Below are 17,821 nucleotides of genomic sequence, written 5' to 3' on the forward strand. Positions count from 1 at the left end.
TATATTTATATTGTATCCTTGTTGAAACAGAAGGAATACGCAAAGGATTTTATCAGCTTTGAAAATACATATCATTTAGAAAATAAATATACAAAGAAATTATTAAAAAAATGTGTCAAAATGCTTAACCACCCTTGCCCTCCAACAAGACTTGAAAAATGTACAATCTCACTTGGGTTAATGTCCAAAATGTCCTTAAATCTAGGTCAAGAAAACACCCTGTCAATTGTGGGGTGTACTTGAAACCAAACTTTGACTCGTCTGCTAAACATAGCACTTTTGGCCCTTTTTAACATTATATACAGGCAAAAAAATGCTTGTGTGCATTTTCTATGCACTTGTCAAATGTATTTACGTTAAAATTGCTTGGAATGCACAAAGAATGGAACTGACATGAGGAGGAGAAACTGTTCCCTAAAGTCAGTTCGAGCAAGATGCAGAGCATTACTGCTCTACAATACTTCATGGGTTCAATAAATAAATAATAAATAATAAATAAATACAGTTTATATCATCCTGAAAATATTTGTAAAATTTGTACCTCTGATAACTGCATTATGATAGATTATAATTGATTAACTGTATATACAATATTATTATTATTATTATTATTATTATTATTATTATTATTATTATCATATGTTTGGATATAATAATTTATTTGGGTGATTTCAGTGCCTCATTTCAAAAATAATGATGTGCTAATTATTACTACAACGTGATACTAGATGGAACAAATGTATATGAAAAGTGTTATATGCAGATGAATAGTTTCAATATTGTCCTGACTCTCTTTGCCCCCCCCCCCCTATACAAAGTACACAAGGCAACTACAATAGCTGACCTAATTCTATAACCCTGTTCTTTTAATACAACCACAACTTCACAAGCAACATTTGACTCACAATTCAATCCCTTGTATTAGAAATAGGTTCCTAATTTTACAGAGGGTAAATAAATATCATATATGAACAGCCCAATATGCCATAAATGAAGTTCATCAGGATGAGGAATGTTATGCTATCTGATTGTGGCAGACACATATAAATGCTGATTTACATCCATACACCTCCCACTCAATAACATCTATTACAGATTAATTACAGAACTAATTACAGAATTAGCTTCTATCCATGCAATAAAAATGACAAATGACAAGGTGAAAGAATATTCATAAGTACAATACTCTGTCATATTGGTGAGAATTCACTTGCTAATTAGTGGATAAGTCTTAGTAGCTAATTACAATTGTCATGATGGGCTGAAACATGGATAAGGCATTGTTAGTGGTTAGTGAACCATCATGTTCCACAGTTTATTTAACCACTAAATGCCCTATTCAGAGACGTGTGTTCTCCACTGTTGCAGAAACATAATGTATCTAAGGTGTTTTCCAGAAGACATCTCAGACAAAGAGGATCATTCATAGGTAGGCCTTTCTGAATTCAGAGGCAAGACCCGCACAGATGCGCTTAAGCCTCGCACACTCGCCTGGGAATATATCATGACATCCCAGCAGTTAAATTATGAATAACTGGAGACATCCTTAGGCAGTGAAATTTACTGCCTCTACTTGCTGGTACAGTGCTGACCTCTCGTAAGGTTATCTGCAGGCAAATGTCTGCAGGGCCAGTCAGTCAAACAAGAAGCTGATGTGCCTCAAATCATTCATATCATTTATCACTCCTTCTCCAGACGAAGGAATAAACTGTTTTCTTGCTTTCCGAGACATTTAATCACTCTGACATCTTCCAGTGGAACCACTGCGTGGTGACTCAAAGGCGGTGGGGGCGTAAAACAGAAAGGTGTGTAGGTACATAAATACAGACAAGGAGGAAAGGTACTCGCCAGCACTGCGCTTGCTGCTCTGCTCCCCTCCTCAGTCACACCGAGAGCATCTTAGTGTTTGGTTTCCAAGCAACTGTTTCCAGTCTGCATTGGTCATGTCTTATATAACACTGATTATAATCCCACTTCAAGTTACGGACGCTGCTAATCGTCCGCACGATTTTCCGTTATTTTCCGTGTGCCATTGTGCCGTAACCTCACACTAACACTGTTGATTCAGCTTGGGTTTTCAGTATGGCTGAAAGCCAAGTAGTTTTGTTCTTTTATATTTATATACATACAGCAACAAGAAACAGAACCAAAATGCTATACACACATATTTGAGAAAATATACAGTTTTAGACTGTTAGGAACTGCATTGATATTTTTTGAGGGCTGGTAAAAGTCATTGATGGAATCCTAGAATAGATGTGCATGAATCATGTTGACACTACAGGGCATGGCATGTTGTATTTGCTACCAGATGAGGCTATACATAGCATGATAGGATAATTAATAGACAAAAAGTATTGAGCCTGAAGCTGTCCGAGCGTATGTTGCCTGGTTCCTTTACAGTACGATTATTTCCCTCTGATAATAATGAGTAGAGGCTGATTTCTCCTCCTACTCAGTGGTTTATTTTCAGTGTTCACATTGATTAGGAACCATGGCTACAACTGCAGCCTACAAATTAGTCCCTGTTTCTTTGCCATCTGGATTCTTCGCACTTAGAAATAGCCGGATGGGTCTGCATTCTCGCGTGTGATGTGTAGTCACATTATGGCCCCTCACTGGTGTTAATGATCATTACATGACATAGACACAATGCAAAATTCATGTGGGTGCTTTGGTTTTCATTTCTCCATTTTCTCATTATTCTGTGAATGGAACCCATTTGATTGCTGCATATGTGTATATGTGTGTGTGTGTGTGTGTGTGTGTGTGTGAAGTCTAGCGAAGAACTCAGCCTGCCTCCAAGATAACAGCATCTTTACCCCACTGCATGCAACAGAATACATCATTCATGCAATTTTATGTGGACAGAGGGCTTCAAAGAAACTGCCGTGGCTGGACAGATTTTGTGTGAAATGACTATTCAATGGGAGGGATGCAGGTTAAGTGAGATGTATTCTTTCCAGAGTGTACCCCCTTTTCGCTGTGTCCTGTTCTCTCTTCATTTCTGACTGATGACACGCCTCACTGCTCCATGCTTTGTGCCATGGTCTCTGCCAAAAGCTTCTGCTTCTAATCCATCATCCACTCCTTTTCTATCACGGCTGGAAGCGCCGCTCTGCTTCCCCTCCCTGCGCCTCTGCCAAGGCCTGCTCCTCTCCTTCAGCCTGTGTGTCTCTCCCTGTGGCCCTTACAGTGTCCCAAACTCCATTGTGTCTCTCCTCCCAGGAATATATACTGCAATGTACTTCCAAATTTCTTTACTTCCAAAGATTTAAATAAACATATGAAATGGTTGTTGGAATCTTTTCTTTTATATACATAAACCATAAATTTAGAAAGGGAGATGCATTTATCACAATGTATTTAACATATATTTTGTATGCATTGGCATTCATTATAGTCATTTATTTCTATCTACATGGGTATGCTCTTACAAATTGTGGTGAAGAAATATATTACTGCAGGTCTTAAACTAGGTAAGTACTTTGAAGATAGTATGTTCTTGTGGGAACATCAATAAACTGAGAGTTGCCATCATAAAACATTCAGCAAGTGCTGTCCTGTCGTCATCAGGACATACTCCAATGCACCCGGTGAAGAGACAAGCTTGTTGAGTTGAAAAGACTGGAAAGGAAAGATCCCCTTTGCACAATGATTTGCTGTGACTTTGACCAGCCCCATGGGAGCCAGTGCAATCCCAGTGTGATAGCACTTCATAATGAGAGGTCATTCATGGGCCCTTTACACTGATTAAGGGCCGTGACTGCAAGGGTGTAAAAAAAGATGTTTGCTTAGTCTCCATATAAATTAATTAGTGACGTCAATGCCACCGAAATGGACATTTGTTTAGGGGTGTCTGCAGTTTTAATTAGGGGCCAGAAGCCAAAAGACTGTACAGATCTGCATGAGTGTGAAGGAAGGGTCAGCATTGTTTCCAGCATTTTATCTCTTTTCCACCAGAAAATGTAAAAGACTCTATGTTTCAATCACTGTTAATGAGTTGGAGATTGTAAGAATTAGGATCGGCCGATAATCTTTTAGGGTCTCAAAGTGTCTGATTGTGTCTTTTCCTAAATTGCCTTTTAATTCACCTGTGGACAAGTCAGACCGTTAGCATATAGGACCAAACCTGCATTGAGAACCACCACCTTGCATATGTTATCTGAAAGGAACTTTCAAGAAGCTTGAAAGTATTGCCCATAAGTAATGTCCCAAAGCAAGTGTTTTATTTATATACAAATCACACTGTACACTGTATACTGTACAAACCCTGGCTGTTGTCTCCATTGAGGTAGATTTTTCTCATGTGACCGCTTGAGATGCATGCAGTACCAAACGCTATGGAAGATTAAACCCGAACCAAGCACACACCCATTCGGAATTTAAGCTTTTGTCCTGGATGTGACGCTTCTTGTGGTCCTCGCATCTATAAGACCCCATACCACAGCATAATTTGAAAATGCAGTTTATTGGCACCAATGGAGTCACCATCACTCTTTGAGAGATATGCATCCCATGAGACTTCATGCCTCAAGGCCTTTAGGCAGAGGGAGGTATGGATTGTATTCTGGGTGTGAAGACATACCCGTCATTTAAGAGAAGAGAAGATTTAGGGTGAAAGATCTTAAACTAGCACAAGCATTTGAATGAATACTCCCTGTGACTGTGAGTACATCTGCATATCTTTTGAGAAATGAAGCATCAATATTTTTGTGGGTGTGAAAGCTGAAAATGATAACCTCCGCGCGCATCAATCACCATCTGATAGAAGCGTTGTGCTGCTGATTCCCAATCAAACCCTTTATTTGTTACCCATGTTTTGCATATTCCTCCAAGGAAATCAGAATATGTTAGACGTGGCTGCCTGTGGAGACCCTCTTTCTTTAACCCAGCCAGTTCCTCCCTCACATTCGAAAGCCCATGAGGGAACTCGCAGTACCCTGTTCTATTTTGAGAACTCCAGGTACAGTTAGTCATAGTTTTAATTTGCGGCTTTATCACGACTGCCTTGGAATCACACACTCCCTGTATTCCCACGGGCCTCATGGGCCCTTATCATTTAATTGATGCCCTTTCCCTTAATGTGTGCCCCAGTTGCTCATCCTGTGAGCTTTTCAAGCCCCCAACCCCCCCCCCCCCCCCCCCCCCCCTCCGCCTTTGCTTCCTTAGTCCCCTCTCACGCCCCTCATTTCCAGAGCTGGCTTTTCATCAGCGCCAATCAGTCATGTATAACCAGCCCTTCATCAGCAGTAACTTATCTGCTGCTCCGCTTTCCCTCCCCGACGCCCAGCTCGGTGTTTGTCGGCAGTGTGCATTCCCCCAACCGCTCCTTCATTTTCTGGTATCTACATTTTCGTTCTCCAAAACCTTAAATTTGACTCGCGAAAGTCAAAACGAAGATTTGAGCGCGTGCCGTTTAAGAGCAAACTACGGCTTTTCATGTCATCAGATAATGTTCAGTGTATCACATGATGGAAGAAATGGCCACATGCATCTGCCTGCTTTCATTTCTTTTCTGTTTTCAACTGCTCTGTTGCCACAGCGGGCATAGACCATTTACATTCAACACTCATCGGTTCAATTCACACAAATCCATGGCTTTTTGTATTATTTTGCTCAAGAGGCAATATTATCCACGGTGACTTGCAATGCATAGCATATATTTTTTTTGCAAAGAATCCATTTATACAGCTTGATATTTATTGAGGGAATTCAAGCAAAGCACCTTGCTGAAGGATAAAACTATTGCACCTGGAATTTGAGCCTGCAGCTTTTGTGTTACATGGTCAGCTCAGTGGTCCTTATGTCCTGGTTTTTACCTACAATGGGTTTCTTTCCTCTAAGCTGCGAAGCCAACCTACCCACAACCAAAGATGACAGGCCTCAGAGACATGGTAGATCATCTCATACCTATTGAAGAAAAAAGTTAATCTGTGTCCTTCTTTATCTGTTGCACACAGGTGTTGCCTCCCATAGCATTTAATGCTTTTCCTGCTTCATGCAACCAGCAGTTGTATACCATAGGCCTGTCTCACCACAAAAACCTCTGCCCTTGCGCCATAGCATTCAGGCAAGATTAACGCAACCCTCTGATGTACCTGCGTGCAGCCAATTGCCTTTTTTTTAACTGGAGAATAGGCACCACTTTGCTGATGTCATCCGAGCATCTCACAAGCGCATAGGGTGCCTGAAAAAAGGGGAGACGAGTAGCCCCTGTCAATGTACCCAGTGGAATAATGCCAACTCACTCCGCTGCTATGGGCTCCAATCCGTCGTCAGCTGATGACATAGTGACATTCTCAGGCCATGGAGCTCAGTTTGTGTCATTGGCACATTTTGTTGCATTTGGCAAAATGCCTTGATTTTTACAGGTTTACACCCCTTTTTTACTCTCCATGTACTACTTGCAATAAACCAAAGTGTAACTACAATGCAAAGGTAGTATATACTTAGAAGGATATTTTTGGTGATACTAGGGTTCTCTCTATCCTGGAATTATTGGATCAATACTCTGTACCAAAGATTTCTTTTTTCCTGAATCTCAGGCTCTGTCCAACTCTACATGCTTATGGATTCTCCATATCCACTCTTTTGCCTACTCACCCATGGCTAAATTTGTTTTATAAACTTAAACCATAGGTTTTTTTTCATCTAAATATAGAAAACTGATGGATTACATTACTTGAAAAACCTGCCAATCATGGCAGACTGGAACTTATCTTCATGTATTTTAAGGAATACCCAACCGTTTCTCGGTTTTGGAGACATGTCAAGTTTACATTAAGTAAAATGCTGGGGGTAGATGTTCCTCTCCGTCCCAATGTGCTTCTCTTGGTGGATAACTCCAAAATGAATTTACTCTTAAAATTCAGTAAAAGTATGCTCGCAAGACCAAGACCATATTGAAGACCATATTGAGGAGTTGGTGGAGCCTCTGAATTCCTTTGGTGTACTGTGGGTAGGCTCCTTTTTTGATACTGTTCTACTTGAGAAGACTACAGCTAAACGTCATGGAGCTTCTCAAACAATTATAGCATATAATTTGGCTGCCAACAAAATGGCTGCCTTGCTATTTTAAAATTGCTGAAAATAAGTGCTGTAAGAAGTAAGTAGGGGGCAGGGAGGGAATAAATAAATAAATCAAAAAATAGTTGTTCACTTGCATCAAGATGAGCACCTTAACCACTGGTACCCTCTATTTTTAACCTGTGTGTATCCACCCATCACCCACTGTCTTCAGCTTCAGTGAACAGGTCTCAATTCCCAGTCCTCATATCTTCACAGATATCAAGTAGGTGGTCACCCGTAATTCTGGATGGCCTGCTGAATATTAACAAATCAAATAAATAACAAATAACAAATAACTAGTGTTCTTGAGGTTTAATTCTGACCTCATAATATGAAGTACCAGCACCCCTTTGACCCACCACAGCAAACTGTAATTTTTTGTAATTTCCAAATAATGACAAAAAATAGAAAACATTCAAACAAGAAGGCCCAAACCTGATAAACAAGCACCTTTGCTTTCAGTTCACTGGATGCACTATACTGGATCCACATTGCTATACACAGTTTATCAAAATGCACAAATTTTTTTTAATCCAGGGAAGAACTCTCTAGGATTTGATGTTGGCTGGCTTTGTGAGTTTGTTGTTAAACTTCATGGAGCTGATTTCATGATCGTACTCCTAATCTCAACTGTTCGAGAATAGTATCAACCCATCAATCCAGGTGCCGGGCAAAAATAATAATAAGAGCCTGAGAGGAAGATACTGTGAAAAAAAAAACACAATTTCCAACAGAAAAATAAAGTGATATTCCCCTATCTGGTAGAAAAGATAGAAACAATAGAGAAACAATAATGTTTTGTATAAATGCTGTCAGCATGTTTATAGTTTACAATCAATTGTATAGAATTCTCAAATATGGACAAAAAGCATTTCCCCTGTAACAAACTTATTGCACTGTTTCAGTCCTTCTTCAGTCCTGGCATATGTATAGACTATAATGTCTGCAAAAATGTTATAACTCCTGCTGTGTCTTTAGTCATAGCAGTTGCCTGCATCAATGATAAAATATGACTCTAAAATGCAGAGTCTAGAAGCTGAAAAAGGGTTCCTGCAATAGACATATGGATGGAATGTGTGTTTTTATGGATAATATGGATAGATTAACACATACAGTAAATAAGTAAGGCTACAACATATTTTATTTTCTTGCATTTTAAGTCATTCTCGTGAATAATACATTTGATCCTCTCATACTATGTATGATTGCAAGCGATAATTTATACCCGTTGAAATTACATGTACGGTAGAACACATGGATATAAGGTACCACAACCTTTGTAGGTAGTTCAAAAGTAAATTATTAAATCATCCTGGTATGTGAAAAAGCACTAAAAGGTTAATATGTCATTGAAGGAGTGTTTTCCATTCCATTATTTAAAATAGACTAAATGAATGCATTTTTATACAGCACATATAAACTGAGCTTTAAATTAACAATCAGAATATGGGCTTTCAGAAACACCTATGCTCACTTAGTCCAGTGCAATTTGCGAAAGATGTTACATTAATTTCATTTTTTCCTTTGATGTAACTATGAGTATAATTCCTCATTACACACACCCCCGTGTTTAGAGTAGATGTATTTATAGAATACGCTACAGATTTTAGATGTTAACATCTACATAATTAAATCTTGCTTGCCTAATAGTTGATTAAACCAAGATTACAAAACTAATATTTATAAGGAACAAAATGTGTTTTGCCATAAATTGCAAAAATAGCTCTTTGTGTCTGGCATTGCTATGGTAACAAGAGCAAATGCTGCTACATGCAACTGTCAGTCACCAAAACCCTTGAGAGGAGTTAAGCCAACAGTAAATCAGAAAAAGGCAGCAATTTCATTTTTGTCTAGCTGTGGGCTAATTTTTTTCCCCTGCATTACTGAAGAAAAAACAAATCAACATGTTGCACCTAATGACATGCATTGAAATGGTAGAACGTGGAACGCGGGCTATTGCTGTATAGTCGTCCTGTTTCTCAGTTTTAGTTTTCTCAAAGCAGTCAATTGTGCCAATAGAAGGACTTAACTGAATCACACAAGATTAATGCATTGCGATACTTAAAAGTCCATGTGCTTCAGACAGCCATTGACATACAACACTCTTATGTCTGCAAACAGTATTATCAGACTGAGAAACACAGAGGTCTCCTGACGGATTACTGCTCATCCAAACTCGGGATCAGGCCTTTGTTCTCCCCTGCATAGACTACTGCAATTCCCTGCTGGCTGCCCTCCTTGCCAATGCCATCCGACCTCTCCAGAACAGCCTGTCTGCTCTTCTCTCCCCACTGTTTCTCTTTTGTTTTCCCTCTTATTAAGTCCCTCCATAGTCTAATAATTGCATCTTGCATCCGTTTGCCCAAACCACCGCACTGTTCCTGCATACCTTGAAAACCCTTGGGGTGTGTCTGTTTAAAAACCCGTGGCAGTGGAACACAAAGTCCTGAACCACAATGCTCTTACGTACATCTATCCCTGCTCCGTAGGGCAACATTCTTATTTTCCAGCTAATCAGTGGAAGAATGAGCCGTCATGTGCTGTCAGATCACTCATCGCTGGAGGAATGAGCCTGTGCCGTCAGATCACTCATCGCTGGAGGAATGAGCCTGTGCCGTCAGATCACTCATCACTGGAGGAATGAGTCTGTACCATCAGATCACTCATCTCTGGAGGAATGAGCCTGTGCCGTCAGATCACTCATCACTGGAGGAATGAGTCTGTACCATCAGATCACTCATCACTGGAGGAATGAGTCTGTACCATCAGATCACTCATCTCTGGAGGAACGAGCCTGTGCTGTCAGAACCACTGTGCAGTCACTCCTTCAGGAAGTTACTGAGTTTCCCTAGCTTCAATCTGCCTGGGAACTAAAGGCTTAGAGTAAGATTAAGGCCAATCAACATTTTGTCCTTTGTCTCAAAAATGAATGCCTTTTTCTGGTATTTTTCTCCAATAAAATCAAAATTTGGTGATGGCTGAATTTGCCAAACTGTTTGTACATAAAACAATGAATACTTGCAAAGACTCATGACTCAAATTTGAGGAAAAATCTTGACTGAATCCCACACTCAGACTGTGCCACTTGAGCATCCACTTAAATTTCTGAGAATTGACTGGTGCTAAATGATATCAATAGCTCTGTGATGAGAAAATTATTTGTGGTTAGTAACTGTGAATAATGTAACTTGCTACACTAACACATTCTGATGGGTTTGTATTCTCTTACCCTCCAGTGTCCATGACTGTGTTACTCTGGATAAGTGGGGTCTGAAAAACAGACAAATGATAACGGCTGATTGCTCAGTTTGTCATTGTCCGAATAAAGGTACATCCAAACAGCACATCAATCTGCTGAAGCATAGAGACTAAAAGAATTAAGGCTAATGATTACCATTTTCCCTGAACACCTCTGTAGCAGAAGCTGGAGTGGTATGCAGTGCAGCTGAATAAGTTTATTTCAGATGTATGTTTTTATTTTCCCTTGCTAAAAATTCCCACAAGGGTATTTTCTTCTCTTATTCCTGCTGTAGTTCAAACGAGCAGAGCACTTGCTTTTTCCCCACAGGGCATCTTACCACCAGATATATACTTCTACTGAATACATTTGGGTGCAGGGAATTGTCAGCTTAGAGGCTATTTTTGACAGTGGCAATATAGATAAATAGCACTGTTGTACAATTTGCCATTGACAGAGAATTATGTCTGACATTTCACTGCATTACTGGCATTAAAAAATTTCAAATCCATTTCAAAACAAAGTTCGTTTGGTGAACCAATCTAAAAAGGATCACATAGGTACCAACAACCCTACAAGAGTGTATATCTGAAAGCCATGTTTGAGCTAGAAAGAAACAAGAAAATGCATGTCAAGTGATAACCCCAGCAATCATTGGCTTGGTAATTACACATCAAAGAACTCAAATTAAAAACTGAACTTCAGATACACTTCCCTCGGCATACTGTTAGCACACTAACCCAGGAGTCCTCAGGCTGGATATGTGGGCCAATCAGAGGTGTTGTGTGCAATGTTCAATGAGGAAAACAACCCTATCCTGTACAGCTGCGGCTACTTCTCAAAATGCCAGTTCTGATACATTCAGCCTTTTTCTGCATATGGGATGTCTTGCTCTTCATTCACTGCATTTGTGCCTGCTGTGTGTGTAGGCTTATTCCTACGTCATTCTCACACACATAAAATCTGCAAGTGAGCCCTGAAAGTCCTTCAACCATGTAGGTGGTTTAAAAACACAGTTTGCCTTTCAAAGGTGTGTCACAGTAATCTCCCTTGTAAATGAGTATTTTCAGAACGTCTTCATTGTATGTTAATAGTGTTCGGTGTAGTCACCAGACACAGTTCTCATGTCTCCTTACCCGGTGAGACACTCCTTCAATCCTGAACCTCCCTTATGCTGTTGCTCATTTTGAGCCAGACCAAGGCTGTATTGTTCGCTCTAGGATCACTTCTGCATAGTTTACATTTATGGGCCGTCTCTCTCTTGCATGCAAATGGAAAGTGGCTTTGGTGGAAAATTACTCTCATTACTGGCAGTGAGCATGAATACATATAACACTATTCTCCCTCTGCCTCCTGGTCAAAATAGTCTCTTGTGAAATGACCTGCTATACTCAGTTTCATATAGATGCATGTTAATGGACAGGCTATGCCTACTGTAGAAATGATAATGTAGCACAATTCTGTGTATTTTACATAAGAATAAAATATACAAGTATGTCTCTTTTGGAGAATTCCATTCAGTGGAAAAAAATAAGATTCTCTATAAATCTGTAAAATAAACTGTTACTGTTCAAATTCCATTGTATTTAGGTGATGTGTACAGATTTATTTCAAAGGCCCTCCAGGGGGAAAAAAAACTAATCAGACACATTTTAGTTGCATTTAACAAGGACATACAACAGAGCCTAGTCTGACTTCTTGGTGAATCCTTTGTTTGTTAAACCCAGGGGCCCCCTTGAAACACAAGCAGGACAGACAACTGTCAGCTCACACCACACATCCACCTCAAACAACAGAACCACAAAAGGTTGAATTAAATACAGTATTTTATTTGCTGAATCCACCTACAGATTGTATACCATCAATGTTGTGTTACTAACCTCGGCACCTCGAACGTAAGACACGCTCAGAGCCGGTGAAATCACTTGAACAACCAACAATGCAATCCTGGGCCTTTTAAAACACAGGGCAACAGTTAAATTTAACAACATTTACACAGTTAAAGGATTGTACAAGATCACAGCTTGGAGAGATATTTCAATGCGTACGTATGTGAAAACAGAGCCTAACTGGAGGCTAAGGTGCATTACTGACTACTGTAGAACACTCAGAAGCAGAGATGCGTATGGATTCATTTGCTCCCCTTATTCCATTTCCATGAAAGAGTGATAAGGACTGATTTTTCCTGGAGATAAATGGCTTTTAGTCTTTACTGTGACTCTCCTTCTGATATTGTTTTGAAAACATATCTGAGAGGAGTGCTCTTACAGAAAATATTATGTTCCCGCAAGTGTGATATCAGATATTGTAACCTGCATAAATAACACAGGTAAGGCATTTTAACAGGCTCACTGGCAATCTTTTAGCACTAAGGAAAACAGTAAGTTTGGTGAAAAAGCAACAACGCCTTTGTAATGGTCTTAAATTTGTTATTGAAAGTAGGATTCGGTTGTCCTCTCCTTTGCCACAGACAAATTTACATCATAATCAGAATTTCAAGGACAAGGGCAGCGAGTTATGCCATGTTCCAGTCAATAAATACACTTAGTATAATGTACCCCAAATGAGTAATCACCCCTTTCATTTCACTGACAATGCTGTATCTACATTAGAAGATGTGCAGCAGGAAATTTCACACACAATTCATTCATAGAAATCCCCAGACCCAAAACCCAGGGGGCTCCAAATGAAGAGCTTATTCAATACACCAAAACAACATCAAACTATCAACATCCGATCACTACAGAATTTTATCACAAGCCCTTCAAATGTACCAATGCAACACAATTGCACCATTACAAAATTTTGATCCACAAATTGGCTCATGTCATGAAATGGGTAATTTCACATTTGGAGTTGGTGTGCTTAGAGAACAGGAATGATTATTTTTGATTGGCCTCCAGGGAAATTTATGTTACTACAAACAGTTTCATTCTAGAACAATGTCTGGGGTAAACATTTCACAGGTGGATGTTCAAGCAGGATGAATGTGCTAACCACATCAGTTTGGGATTTGAGATAAAATCCTAAAAGGCTTGGCAGACCTCTTTATGCAAACACCCACACTGTAACTGAGATACTGCACTACCTTCACATATAATCACAGACCTGGGCATTCGGGTATTAGAACACAAATTTATCAGACATCAGCTTCTGGCCATTAGGGGATATTGTACCACTAGCACTGTACTTTTCTTGCAAAGTACATCAATGCAAATAAATGAAAAATGACAAAAAATGACAAATGACAGAACATATGATCATAGTTTTTCAGCCACACCAATAATACAAGCAGTGCGACAATCCCATGAACACATCTGTATAAACTATGTATACAGTCAGGGTGAGGCAAGCAAAACTGAGTCAGTCTGAGCAAATGCACTAATAAAAAAAACTGAATAATAAAGCTACAAGGATTAAGCTATTTGATGCATTTGTTCAAATCTGGTTGGATTTGCGACACTGACTTGTGTCTGTTTGTGGATAACACACCAATCTGTCACACTTAAAGTGTCAACAATGTAAATGATTCAAGTAAACAATGGAATTCTTTTTTGTGAGTGAAACAATTTTGTGCTGCACTAGTCTAATTGGTACACTTGATATATTCATATTAAACTAAATGGAAACATTGGATGCTGTCCAAAAAAGAAACAAAACACATTTAAAATGGTTAAACATCATCTTAATAATTCCTCGTTTTTTTCTTCATTCCATAGCTTTAACATCATGACAATTACAAAGGTTAATAATATTCCAAATCTACTTTCAATATGTGAAATGACTAATTTTGATATGGAGTTTCCTTTGTTGATGTCAAAAGACATTTCAACACACTTTAACATTCATCATCATCATCATCATCATCATTAGAAAAAAGAAAAAGATCTTCTCTTTCAGTGCAAATCTTGTATATTTTAGAACCATCATAAACAGACCATTTGCATGTTGAAAAGTATTTCTTTAACTTGTCCAAGAATGGGGCATCACTGTGTGTTAATGTGAGTAAAGTACAGGGTATGCTGTTTGCACTGTACTCATACATTTGTTATGACTTGACTGAAAAATCAAGAAAGGAAAAGGGGTGTTAAGAAAGTACAGAGAGGGAATTTATTGTCCAATAAAATGCATATAGTTTTCCAATGTCAGTACTATTTGTAATGAACGTCTGTGAGTGACGTTACAGATTCAATAACAACAGCATCAGGAAAGGCAATAATTGCAACTTTAAATGTTACAGCACTGTAAATAGTTTCCTCACAGGAAACCTTGTCATTAAACGATCGAACTATAACAGCAAAACTATCGAACCACTGAAAACAAACTAGGACAACATTACGAGTTGAGCTGATAGAAACGTACATTCAGCTCAGTACCTTCAATAAAACAAACGTACGTTTAGTTCAGCCTTAAAAACCTGTGAAGTCAGTAAAGAAACTCATAAGTCTACCCCTTATAAAGCTCTCTGAAATATTCAAAAGAACTCATTTATAAAGTGCACTATAAATACTAATTCGATCTTTACAACAATACAGTTATCAAATTAGAATTCAAAATCCAAATACGTGAAGATTATAAAAGACACAAAAAAGGAGCATTGGCATTGACACTACTTAAAAAGCATAAATATATCCTTCGCCTTAAAGAAGACAAAAATAAAATGGCTCAGCTACAGAGACTGTGTATCTTAGGTTTTCACATCAAAGTCGTACTGCAGTCTGAAACTTTCAATGTTAACAGTACTGTAGATGTAACTGAACTCAAACACTGGATTATGCTGAACACATATTTTCAAAGTATCCCTTACTGATATAGAAACTTATACTTAGCTTCAGTACGAATTCCATCTAATGTAACATGCTTGTACAATTGAATAAATGGTTAAGTCAGGCTTATAATTTGGATGTCCTAAATGTCTGTTCCGTTCTTAAGCGAAGCAAGGAGGTTCTACATCTTTGAAAGCGTTAAAACTTTTAACTAAGCAATGCATCACTTCCCATTATTTACACCGAGATGCATCATTATAATTAAGAAAAAAATAAACATTTCAAAGAGAAACAAAACTTTTGATGAGTTCTATGGAGAAAAGCAGGAAAAAACATTGTAGCTTGAAAAGCACCTGCCTGTTCTCACTGAAAGCCATATCTGTCCACGTAAATATTACCATCAAAGTATGTGACGATTTCAATGTCACTGACGTACACTAAAAACTACATATTAAAATAACTGGTTAAATTCCAAGTGAGACTATCTCTACATCTCTATTCAATATTTACATGTACAGAGGTTGGTCAGGGATCTTCCACTAAACTGGAGAGAAGAAAATACTTTTTTTTCTTCTCAACTGAAAGGCAAAGAAAGTCTTGTTGTGAAACGGATCTGACAGTTATAGCGAGATCGAGTAAAGTGACAAGGAGTCAAACGCCTCACAACAAAATCTTACGCTTTGTACAATAACGACAGCAACAGCAACGTCAACAACATCGAAATAAAAGGACCACAAATACATAAGATGATGTTCCTTACAAAAAAAAAAAAAAAAGAAAAAGAAAAACAAGAACAAAAACCAAAAACAAAAAAAAAAACGCTACACAAGCACCAGTCGATCTAGGAAGGACGATTATTCTTCATTTACAGTTTACACAACTGTTTCTGTCGCGATAGTGGGCTGATAAATAAATTACATGAAACGTATTCACACGTTGCGTCTGAATGGCCCTTGTTCACCCTCTTGTTCGCTCTGGCGGTGGCTTCCTATGTGACCTTGGGCGTGTCCGGCCTGTGCTCCTTTCTCTCCGAGGTGTTGCGCTTGACTTTGGCCGCAGCCGGCTGAGACTCCTGGTTGAGCGAGGGGCTGGACTGGGATTTCTTCAGCCCCACGTCTCCATCCTTCCCTGACAGCAGCTCCTTTACCCCCTCCTTCAGGAGCTTCACGTACATCTCATAACGGTTTTCCTGAGGGAAGGAGAGAGAGGCCGTCATATTACAACTCAGAGGAGTGACTGAGCAACGATTTATTATCTTGGCTAGGGACCTTGGTCTCCAGCTCAGTGAGCTTCATGTCCCCCTTACTGTGCCTTTTAGACGACAAGGGCAGTGGTTTGAGGCGCGCGGCAAAACCTCCGCTTTTTACACATGAATGGGTGGAGATGAAGAAAAGAAATGCCTGAAACCGTTTTGAGCCACCTTTGGATTGAGTAGTAAACAATTTGATTTTAACGACTGTATAATGGCTGTTTGTCACTAATTAGTGGGTATTAGTGGGTCATTAATTTTCTCTTCTTGGAATGGTATTCCTAGTTTAAATTAAAATGACAACATCTCAAAGCCTCTCTATATGACCTAAGTTTAGACTGTAAACATACTGCAGTACATAACAGATGACTCAATTCATACAGTGCATGTCTGCAACATGACTTTGTATTTAAAGGTTCTTACAGTGGCAGAAATGTTGCCTATTAAGTCTAAACTTCATGCTGGTCTTAAAAGCCTCATTTGGAAATCGTTTATTTAATACTCAGCTCTAATTTACTTCTGATGGATTTAGCGCTGACTTGAGATACAGCTGTGCCACACTGTTAAACCAAACGTAATGAGAGAAACTGTGGTGCGGACTTGGCATGGCTTCCGTGGATGTATACAGCGGAATATTTACAGCAACTGCTCGAGCCTTGCCTCTGGCAGCAGCTGTAGTGTCAGCTAATACAGTGATGAACAAAACGTATATTTCACAGAAAATGAGAAAAGGTCAGCACCATGTGCAATCCCAAGCGCTGTCAGCCTCTGTCAGAATTCAAAATGTCAGCGCTCCCAAACCTGAACAGCAGTTCAGCAGTTTCTTTCCTCTGATAATGGAGTAATAAGGCCTGGAGTGGTAGGGTTTTTTCAACCCTTCTTAAGATCCTTCAAATCTACAGCTACTAGACACCATAATCGTAAAACAACAGTAACTACAATAGCAAAAACAGCATGAGAAGATCAAGATAACAAAAAAACCCAAGGTAGTTCATTACAGCCATCTCCCAGTCCCCTGCAAGCAGAACACTTGGAATGAACGGATCACAAATTGGTAACCTACATAACTAACCTACATAATGACAAGAGATAACCAAAAAGAGTGAAACTGGCCCCTGACAGGCTCTGTTAGACTGTTCTGTGTCTGCTTAATTGACACAGACTGCGGGGGTTTTGCTAATTTGGGATGAGATCACCCATACAAAACAGAGCAAATCCCAAAAACCTACTGTTTCAGACAGGTGAATATATTCAGCATAGTTTGGAGTCAAACCAAAAATATGTGAAGCGTGACTTGGGTCAAAAAATTTGACAAACATTAAAAGTAGCATTAGTGGCTGTTGACTGTAACTATAATATAGTTATGGATTGGAACAATTCTTGTAAATGGCAATGTTCACCCTTGTAATAAAAGTGCTTCATGCATGTATTTCATATATTTTATACGATCAGTAGTAACAGAATATGTAGCTGACCAGGTACTGAATCATGACTTCA

The 17,821-nt window shown here is 39.0% G+C and overlaps 1 protein-coding gene across 2 annotated transcripts in view; it reads right to left on the minus strand.

The window, feature by feature from the left end:
* Positions 1–14,120: 14,120 nt before the first annotated feature.
* psd3l (pleckstrin and Sec7 domain containing 3, like) overlaps positions 14,121–17,821 on the minus strand; it is a 142,017-nt gene continuing 138,316 nt past the window's right edge. The window contains exon 17 of one of the 2 annotated variants that reach the window (XM_036529811.1): positions 14,121–16,264. In XM_036529811.1, the coding sequence (XP_036385704.1) occupies positions 16,064–16,264 (201 nt within the window). In that variant the 3' untranslated portion in view covers positions 14,121–16,063. The remainder of the gene's footprint in view (positions 16,265–17,821) is intronic. The other variant, XM_036529812.1, reaches the window with a different exon arrangement.

This window comes from Megalops cyprinoides, chromosome 5 (genome assembly GCF_013368585.1).
Source record: "Megalops cyprinoides isolate fMegCyp1 chromosome 5, fMegCyp1.pri, whole genome shotgun sequence".
In the NCBI taxonomy this organism is placed as follows: Eukaryota; Metazoa; Chordata; class Actinopteri; order Elopiformes; family Megalopidae; genus Megalops; species Megalops cyprinoides.